General features: G+C 38.6%; 1 protein-coding gene across 3 annotated transcripts in view; it reads right to left on the reverse strand.

Annotated features, from left to right (window-relative positions):
* The window catches only part of CDH6 (cadherin 6), a 132069-nt gene that overhangs the window by 45845 nt on the left and 75333 nt on the right, over positions 1–10891 (reverse strand). For all 3 annotated transcript variants that reach the window (XM_025866672.2, XM_073891065.1, XM_073891066.1), the window contains exon 2: positions 8178–8534. In XM_025866672.2, coding sequence (XP_025722457.1) covers positions 8178–8405 — 228 coding nt within the window. In that variant the 5' untranslated portion in view covers positions 8406–8534. The remainder of the gene's footprint in view (positions 1–8177; positions 8535–10891) is intronic.

Raw genomic sequence — 10891 nt, forward strand, 5'->3', positions numbered from 1 at the left:
CTGTTCTAAGCCCTTTCTGTGTATTAATTTATTAAAACCTCACCTCAGTAACTTTCTTACTCCCTCATGTAACAGTGGAAGAAATGAGGGGCAGGGAGGTTAAATAACTTGCCCAATGTTACCCAGGTGGTCAGAGTGTAGCTGGGGTGCAGACACAGGCAGCCTCCTTGGCTATTAACTTAAACACTCTCTAGTGCATAATGATTGAATGAATGAAAAGCATTTTCTCTCCAGATCTATTCGAAAATGTCCTAACCGAGATAACTTCTTCAGTTGCCTTCTTAACTCCAATCTCAGTGTCCTCTAGTCACCACTAAATCCCACATCCAGAGTGATATTTCAAGCTTTTTGTTCTGTCTCATTACTCCCCTCAGGTCTTCTGAAACATACCAGTTCACCTCAAATATTTATTCACATATTTCACACATCTATACATTTTAATCTTTTAAAATGCCCTTCTTTTCTTATGTGTATGTATTCTCTGTGGATGGAAAACTGGAAGAAACCGTAACTATTTTCCTGGTGAAATACTTGGGCATGCTGCTTTTCTTTTTTATTCCAGATCATGTAATTTCAAATTTGATTCCTCGTGTTGACCTTTGAGAATATCTGTTCCTTCTACTTATTTATCAAAATAGCAATAAGAAAAAAAATCTCTTTGTCTGAGGGGAGTTCTGCACTTTCTTTCAACCTCTTCTTTAATTCCAGATGGAAAGGTAGGTTTGCAAAGAATGTTGATATATTTAACATGCTCATGAGGATTATATTACATGGTCATTTTTAGTAATTGACAACATCAAAACTTATAGAAAGCTGGAATTTGCTACTAGCAGCCTACATCTACACAACAAAATATGCCTTCTTCAGATTCCAATGACACATTAACATCTAAACACAATGTCTAAATTTGATGAAGGTTATCAAAGAAACTTGTTTATTTTTGATAAAGGAGGATGGAGCATAAGAAAGACAACTTTTCATTTTGACAGGAGATATAAGGCCTTCTAACAGTTAAACTTATAATTCCGGTCAAATATATTCTTGGCTTCTCATATTTAAATTAATGTCATTCATATCAGCGAAGATGAAAAAAAATCAGTGGTTTAAGTATCTTTTCACTGTTGATTACCATTAAGTCAGGGATATTTATCTGATTTTTGGAATAAAGTTTAGTCGGAACAGTATTTTGATTTGAAAAGAAATGTCAACTAGGATGTTGGCATTTTGCATATTTATATTGCCATCTCCTATGGTGGACCCATAATACGACAAAACCCAAAAAATTCTGGTGCAAACCAAGTATTTGTATTGTTTAATAATAGTACAAACAAGTTAAGGTAATCAGTAGAGTTAAGGTAATAGCAACGTCTATAGTATAAATGGGAGGGGATTTGTTAAAATGAGCCTGTAGAGTGTCTATAACTTTCCAACAACCTCTAGAATGGTTCAGTTTGTGGAGTATGGAGGTAATACAGCTCAGTATGAACAAAAAGGATCTGAATCCTTAACTTTCTTTTATTTTAATCTTGATCCCTCCATTTTGTTCAACAAATTGAATTACAAGCAGGAGGATATAGGATTCCACAGACATAATGACATGGAAGCTGGAGGATTTGGGATTGGGTCCTTTTTTGCCTTTCTATATTTTACTCTGCTGGTGTGACTGGGCAATCAAACAATTGCCTTTGGGTTTATGACCAAGGTCAGACATTCTAACCATTCTGCTCTTCACATGAGCAACTGTGCAGAGAGGGAACGTTTAAGACTCAGGGAACTGCTGTCCACACAGGACATCTTAGCATCAATTAGCAAACTGAAGCCTTTGTCATTAAGAAAGGGAAATCGGTTGGGGACAGTGGAAACACAATGAGCATTACTGCCAATATTGGCAGTCGGGAAGTTACTTTTTGAAACATTTTTTAAGAGTACATTGAACCAGCCAGTGCATGGTCTCTTACATACACTAACCAATTGAGATATAAAAATGTTAAATGGCTGAGCATTAAATTTAAATGATGAAGAAGAAAGATGTGCCCAAGGCACTTGTCCTGACTCAGGGAGAAAAGATTATTGCAGGTCACTGAACCAGAATAGAAGTTTAGAGGTTATCAAGGGAAATAAAAAGAAAAGACATTTTCATCACGATGACCAAAAAGACTGCTAATTGCATATCTAATTTTAAAATGTGCACATGTAACTATTTTGAATATCACTGATGTATTCCAGAAAAAGTAAAAGGAACATGCATAATAATAATGCAAACATATTTGAGTAGCTCTTTAACACTAGTCTAAACATTTTTTTTTTCTATCTATCCTTGGGTTTCATACAGCAGGTTCCCAGCAGATATTTGTGGCATTGAGCCGCATGCAATCTCTGAATGCCAGAGCATGTTCTGGGAATGTTTTTTCATTTGTGCCTTGCAATGGCTCTGTGAAGGAGTGGATATACTGGGGAAGGAATATAACTGAGCAGTTGCGAGGTCAGACAGAAGCTGGCTCCAAGTCTAGCAGGCTGAGCACTTGGGATGAAATACTTGCGTGCTCTGAGCCTTGGTTTACTCATCTGTAAAACGGGGCTATAAGTCATATCTCACAGCATTGAGATAAGATACCTGAAGCACTGAGCAGAGTGTTTGGAAGGGAGTAGGGCTCAGGACATTGTAGCTGTGATGATGTTTAATACGTTGCCGCTGTCTAAAGTGACCGCGGCTAAATGAGGCTCTGAATCACCCTTCAGATTAGCGCCAGGAGGCTTCTACTCTTAAACTTACGCTCTTTTCAGAAAAAAAAAAAAATTGGAACGCAAGAAAGCAATATTTTAATGATAGCGTCTTTTAAATGGTCTTTCAGAATGAATATAATATTGCTTCATGTGTACTGAATTCGGATCATGTGATTATAGGAACAAATAATTGTTCATTCCTAATTTTAGAGGTGTGTGTGGCTGACAACTTTCATTTCTATGGGCCGTTAAAACATTACTGGCTAATTATCCTGAGACGAGTGGCTTTGTTGAATTGGGTAGACATTAATTTTAAAGACTCAAGAGAAAGGCATGTTAGGGCGGCCTGTACGTTAGAGCCCCAAATAGAACCCAAATTTTCATTATGTTTAAAAAAGCACAGCATATCTGGGTTTTTTTGGGAAAGCTCCACAAGAGAAAACCATCATCAACTTCCAAAAAGGTAACATCAGAAAATATGAAAATACACAGTTTATCAAATTTCACAAAAACAGATCTCCTGGTATGCTACTAAAAATAGAAGTATCTCAAAGACTTCTAATGGAGACTCATGTATACATTGTGTGGCGGGAGAGCATAGAGAACACTGTAAAGGGTAAAATGCAGGAGACAAGAGAATTCAACATTGCTATGGGCTGTTTAATGATCAAATGCAAATCTTCTGCCTGGAACTGTGCAAAAGGTTTGAGGTTTTAAGTATATTCATCTTTGTATTAATGAGTGCCCACATCTTCAAAATCTAATCTATATCTACTTACGTTCTTTTCTTACTGAACTTAATCTTAGACTATATATGAATCATCCTCAAGGAATTGCTACATTATGTAAAGCTGGTAGGGTTTTTCTGCAAATGGGAGATGATGATGCTTTCCCCTTACTTTTCTATTAAGTTTACATAAGCCAAAGACAACCTGGGTGGATTTTGTTTAAAATCAAGTACTCTTCCTGTCCCCCCTTGACAAGAACACATGTATCTTTTCGTTTTCTGTGCTAACATTAGTGACGCTTTCACTCTGCTGACTGTCCAGTCTTGAAATCCCTGACTCTTTGAACTTCTGCCTTTCTCTCCTTCAGCTTCTGCATCTAATTAACTGGGAAGTCCTGCTAGTTCTCCCTCTGCACTGTGAGCTCACACCTGCTGCTTCTTTAAGAGTGCTTCCAACATTATCACCTCCCCTAGGAAGCTCTGCTGAGTCCCAAGCCCAGCTGGCTCCTCTCCTTCATGTTTCCAACAGTACTTCCTGGACACCCATTTTATCACGGAACTTGCCATGTTCTCTTATAATTACTGCCAGTTATATGCTGCCAAGGCTGTGGTTCTCAAATTCCACCACATATTAGAATCATCAACAATCAAAAACCAACTGAGGCAGAATCTCTGGGGAGGTGAGACCAGGGCCAGGGCATTTTTAAAAGCCACGCTCTTCAGATGTTAATATGCATACAATTCACTGGGGCATCTTGTTGAAATGTAGAGTATGATTCAGTAGACCTCAGGTGGGGCCCAAGATTCTGCATTTCTAACAAGCTCCCAGGTGACACAGATGCTGCTTACGCTAAATCAGCTAAAAGTTGCCCCAGATGGTCAGGTATTTTAGAAAAACAATTAGATTCCTTATCTGTATCTGTATGTATATCTGTTTCTTAAGCCTACAAACTCTTACCCAATACAGGACAATGCCTTCCTTCTGTTACCTGCTCCTGTCGCCGCCATTTTTAGGTGAGTAGAGGTGAGAATTTTCTCATAAATCAGAATCTGGATTGTCAATATTTCAATAGAATCGGCCTTCCCCACCCGTATTCACAGTAAGCATATGCCTCCACTCTTCCCTCGCCCTGCCATGTCACGTTTCTGTGTTCATCTTCCTGCTGCAGGACACAGTGAAATGCTGGGGAGCGTTCAGAAGGCTAGAGGAGAGAGGTCTCGTCGCCTTGGCTTGTGTTCCAAGTTTTAAGTGTGATCTTGTCTCTTCACTTCATTGTTAGCCCAGCCTCAGGAGTCTGTCTTCCGCTACTTCTCAGGTGCACTTGTCACCCTCCCTCTTTTCTCCTTCGACTCCTGACAGCCCTCCGCTCCCACCTGTTCTCACATCTTCCTCACTCCACCACCATCACTGTCATCCCTAGACTTACCACAAATCATGGAAACCAATGAACACAAATACAAACAGATGCTTATATTGTAAAAACTTCTTTCTTCCACTTTAAGTGCTACTTGCTCAGACACATCACTTTTCTTCTGTTAATGCTTCTGTCCTTTACAAGTACAGATCAATTTTTTCGTTTCAGGCCCCAAGGACAGACTCTAAGTAATTGTTATTTAATTAGGCTAAGCACGATTTAAGGTTCTATTGGCCTTTGCACACCTTTAAGTGCTGACCTAGCTGCAGTCCAGTGCTTTCCAGAGTACATACTGAGGCATCCTGGGGAACCCACCCTAGTGCCAGGAAGTATTTTTTTAAATTTCGAGGGAAACACAGCAACACTTGGGCTCAGTCAGACGCCTTGTGAATTACTAGCTCAGGGTAGTTCACAGTTTCAACAGTAGGTGGTGCTACACTCCTTTCGATGATGTCATATGTCTGTTAAGCTGGACTCCCCATAGTACTTGTGATAAGTGAGTACAGAGCAAAACCAATGTGGAAAGGAAATGAGGGGCAGTGTCTAATCTTAGAAGTTGCGCAGAGCCCAGTAGATGCCCACATTCTGTAAGTAAGAAACTGTGGTTTATTTAAGAATAAAATTAAAATATTATTTTTTCTATTGCTGTGTATTTTTTTCAAAGAGCTACTTACTAGTTAGAACATAAATAGCTATTAAGGTTTTTGGATCTGTTTCTTGGGTCCTAAGCATACTGTGAGAACAATTCTTGAGATAATAAGGGCACTGCGAACCAAGAATGTTTTGGAACCTCTGCTATAGTCTAATCTTATTTTTTCTCTCTCTCTCTTTTTTTTTTTCCCAAAAGTTTCTTAACCTCGGGGATCCAGATCCCAACATCAGGTGTATGTTTTGTTCCAGATCTATTTAAAAGTGGGCCAACTTGTTGATCAACAAGAGGAACAAACTTTTTTTTTTCTTAAACGCTTTTTTTTTTGTCTATTTTTAACTGTGGTAAAAACACATTATACTCAAATCCTTTCACATGTTGATAAAATATAACCCCAAAGATATATTTGGGGAAATGCCCTATTAACTGAGGAAGAACATCTCTTAAACACATCCATCGTAGGAATATGGGGTTCACGACAACTTCAGTGATTATCCTTGCCTTTTTTTTTTTTTCAACAGATAATCTCTTATGTGTCACACCTTCAAGGAGGTGGGGATGAGGTAGGGAAATATGTCTAGCTACCAATAAAATATCCACCTCCAACTGGTTAAATTGAAGCTCTGATTGGGAAGGGATTTTGCCACCATCCTTTGTATTTTCCACCCACTGAGAGATCCTGTAATTACTTCATTTTACTTTTGCAATGATACAGAAATCAATACTCCGCTTCAATGCATTACAGATAGATTATTATTAATAGAGCATATACAATGGATTTTCTCACCAATAATAAGAACATCTTTATGCACCTACTATGTGCCAGTCCCTGGTTCTTGTCTCACTTTAACTCCATGAGGTAGGCACTGCTGCCTGAATTTTCTAGATGAAGAAACTAAAGCCTGGGATGGTTAACAACCTGCCTTGGGCCACACAAATGGCAGGGCGGCTTCAGATCTGCTTGAGTCCACAGCTCGAAACTTTACCCCATGGCAATATTACCTCTCACAATTATCATGGTAAAACTGATTCCTATGCGGTTTTATCCATTTCTGCTGCTAGCATCCTGATATATCCTAGCCTTTCTTTAAGAACACGTGGTGGTTTTGATATAAAATGGCATCACAATTTTAGAAGAAAAAGCAGAAAGGACAAAAAGGGAATCAATTATTTAGTCAAAGCATTTAAAACAATTTAATCTTCTATGACAATAATGTTATTTGTATTGTAGAAAGTGCTTTGAAGATTGTAAGATGATTATTATTATTTACAACCATTACTCTATTAATGTAGTGCCTGCTCATCAAATTTCACAAGGAAATGGAGTAAAGTACAAGTAAGTGGACTGTCTTTCTTCAGCAGTCACATAGCGTGTGATTTTCACATCAAATACGAGGCTAAACCCTTGGGGATCTGTGTGGATGTTCACCCCTTCACTGAATACTTCCTCTCCTACTTTTTTTCACATTAATAATTCATTCATTGGAACAATGCCTGGTTACCTCAGCCCAAGCCATGGATGGCTTTCCTTCATTTATAGTGGTAAATACTTAAAGAGAATATTCGCACCTTCTTATTTAGGGATATTTGATAACAGATTGAAATGTGAACATGCAGCCCTTGGAATCTGCAAAATTTATGCTATTCGCATGATATCCTGATATAGTCATTTCAAAATCATAGCTGTAATCGTAAACAAAGGCATTTTATCTTTTCTATTATGTTCATTCCCTATATAAAGGGTATGTGACAATTACTTTTCTTATCAATACCATATTATGAAACACAGAACCTACAAAGTACAAATCCGTGTCTCTATTTTTTTCCCCATCGTTGCAGTATGCAGATATTCTGCCACAAGAATGTAGCTGATGATAAAATTTCAGTGAAACGCACGATGACAGTATAACTGAGCTGTTTCCCTGACTCAGCTCCAGTAATCTCTAAGGGCTATCATAAGTGATGCCACCTCATTCAACTTTCTAGAGTCAATAAAATGGTCAGATGATATTTGGAAATAGCACCTCTACATAACCATTTTTCTCTCTTGTGAACCTTGCCACAATTAAATCACAAGCTTTTGAAATGCCTGGCTCTTGCCAATTATTTGAGACAAGACAAACTCGACAGCAGCCGCAACCAAATCTGAGGCATTGGTAGGTTTTGAGGACCAAGGGCTCCATTTGGGCACGGAAAGGACGACACAGTCGGGGAGCCGTGTTAAGAGGTAGTTAATTTGAACCTGGCCAAAGGACTGATGTTCCGAATGTTTGCTTTCAGAATGAGAAAAAGGAACCTTCCTTCCCTTACAGCTTAATCGCTCTATTCCTATTTTTAATACATCCTGGTTTATAGAATAGCTGGACCACATTTTTCAAGCTAAAGTAAAAATTAAAGGATTTATGATAATCCTAGGTGGGTGGTTGTGGGCGTTTCTTTTTCAACAGAAGCATTTCTTTCTTTGTTGCATTGCTAACATTTCTCAGCTTCTTGCTACAGTCTTCTTCCCAAAACTACTCAAGTGAAAAAAAAAAAGTCTTACCAGATAAGCAACAATTCTTACTGTATTGGGGGAATAGTTCACATCCTCCCCGTCTATTTATTAGAAGTAATTTCTTCAGGCTTTACAACCAGAACGTCAAAGCGCCCAATGGAATCCTACCTTGCCCACGTACTGATAATCGGATCCTGTATATTCCTCCAGGAGAAAGAACTGATTCCACATCCAGCTCCTTTTCGAACGGTTCAGCTCATTTTTGCTGTTTCCAGAGAGCTCCAGGGCCCTTTTCTTTGCTGGGAAACCGCTAGTCCTCTTAGATAACGGGGTTGAGAAAGTTGGGTAGGGCTGACCAACCCAAAAGAGTAGCAAGAAGTACCGGTAAGTTCTCATTCTGATAAGACAGTCCAGTCTCTGGGTAGTGGGTACCCTGCTCCTTGAAGTGGCTTTTTTCACTGCACTGTTTCCAGCATCATTTCTCCTTTCTTCCTTAATGTTCTTTGCTTGGCTCTCAGAGGATATCTGGAAAGAATAATAACATATCAAACATTTTTAGAGATGTTTAAAATTCAGTGTTAGAGCAAATAAGCTCTGGAGAAAGAGGACAGAAATTTGGATAGCAAAACAACAAAAATAAGTTGGCTATCAATTTTGAAATGAGGAAAACGTTCTTTCAGATATGCTAAATGGAAGGCATGTGCCGAGTCGGAAGCTGCTGTTTTCCCTTCTCCTTTTCTATCACTTAACAATCCTATTTTAAGCCATTGCGTTGCTGTAGGTCAACATGCCAGAGTGGATTATTTCACTACTCTTTTTTCCTCTCGAGTATGTGGGCTGAGATCTGGTTAGAAGGAACGAGTCTGTGTTTCGGATTCCATTTGCATATTTATCCTCATGAACAAGTCAGAGGCAAAGAATATCGCCCACAATTGCAGTTCGATTGAAAGCGGATAATGTTGATGTTTCACTAGAATGTACTGAGGACCTGGGATCATCAGCCTAAGTCAGGGCAGAGCCTGCTCAGACTCTTGGCTTCACAGATGTGTTGGGGTAGACGGGTCTGGGTCAAGCACGGTTGGAAAAGACCACACTTTGTCTTCTCTTCCGAATGCATGCTAGCATATTGAAGTTTCCAAAGTGAAATTTTGTAACGGTGATGCAAGCCTACATTTAGTAAAGGGTTTCTCAAACTTGCCTGGGAAGCTTTTTTCCCCTTATACGACCCAGTAACACTATAGGATGGGTGAATGAGCAACCTACAGAATTTATATATAACAGAATATAGGAATTAAATGAGCAATTTTATTTAAATTTCTGTAGGAAATCTTGGGCTTTCATCTCTAAATTTTACTTGTATCATAAGCAAGCAAGCATATGTATAAAAATTGGTCAATTTCTATATAATTTTCACAGGTGCATCAAATATATCTCAGTATCAGAGTGAACGCAGTTGACTACAGGATCTCCAGAAAAGTCAGCTCTTATACTTGTGTCTAATAATTTTCCAGGACAAATATTAATTTTCTTTTTTTTTAAAGATTTTATTTATTTATTTGTCAGAGAGAGAGACAGAGCACAAGCAGGGGGAGTGGCGGGCAGAGGGAGAAGCAGACTCCCCGCTAAGCAAGGAGCCCGATGCAGGACTCGATCCCAGGACCCTGGGATCATGACCCGAGCTGAAGGCAGACGCTTAACCGACAGAGCCACCCAGGCGTCCCAAATATTAATTTTCAAGAACATAACCTCGCATTAAAAAATTCCTTGGGCCAGATTGTCTAGCAGAGATGTTACGATGTGGTTTACTATTTCACATAATTAGTCATACATACCTATATCTCCATCCCAGACTTTTCCACATTTCTTGAAAAAAAAATCCAACAAATCACTCCTTCACTGTACCATTCGATATGGGAAAAATATTTTCTTAAATAATACTAACAAAAATGAAGTGCTTTGTGATGTAGAACATAATAGTAATTAACTTTGGTATGTTCACTAAATACATGCAGGACAAAAGAAACATGTTTTAGGTAATCTGATCAGAATTTTTTTTTTCTTTATGTCAGAAAAATGTGTTCACTTGTTTCCTATTATTCTAGCAGGGAAATGTATATATGACCAGTGTTCTGATTTTTTTTTTTTTACCCCAGCAACGAGTAATCATTGCCACCAAGCACATGATTTAGTAAAAGCTTTCTATTGGAATATCAGTGAAATATTTCATAGTGTTCAGCATTTTTAAATCTTTATTCCATTACTATGCATCTTCTTGACAGCAGGCTGGGGAAGTTGAAAATTCCACAGGTGAGTAAATTAGTACTGTGCCAATTAGTCATGCTGGAAAAACGCCAGGCAACCGTAACTTGTCATTAGGCGGCCTTGGTACAGGTGTGGAATAACTGATGATCAGTTAGGCCATGACGAGTCTTCTCTTCTCAGGGATAGTATATAAAGGGGATTGAGGGAGCATATGGAGAAAAGCCCTCTAAAGACATCTATTCATTTTTAGTAGCAGAGATTACATTGAGGTTGAGTCAGTAGAAATTACATTTTTCTTAATTTCTCATATTCTCTGTTATTTGCATAGACATATCCTGCAGTGAAGAATTATATGTCTGCTGCCGCACTCAGTGTGTGCCCCATGGTGCTGGCAGGAAAGAGGGATTCAGAGAATGGATGTGTCACCTGTTTAAAAGGCAGACTCCTAAAGGCCATTTTTAAAGAAAAATCGATCCCTGTGGGCGTTGTGTGGAAACTCTACAAGCTGTTGCCACTTGAATATTAAATATTAGTTCTTTTTAATATCACAGATACCAAAATGTCAAGTATTTCCTTTCTTTCTTTCTTTCTTTCTTTCTTTCTTTCTTTCTTTCTTTCTT

This window comes from Callorhinus ursinus, unplaced genomic scaffold, assembly GCF_003265705.2.
Source record: "Callorhinus ursinus isolate GAN/ISIS: 27379988/994484 unplaced genomic scaffold, GSC_fseal_2.0 scaffold3, whole genome shotgun sequence".
NCBI classification, from domain to species: Eukaryota; Metazoa; Chordata; class Mammalia; order Carnivora; family Otariidae; genus Callorhinus; species Callorhinus ursinus.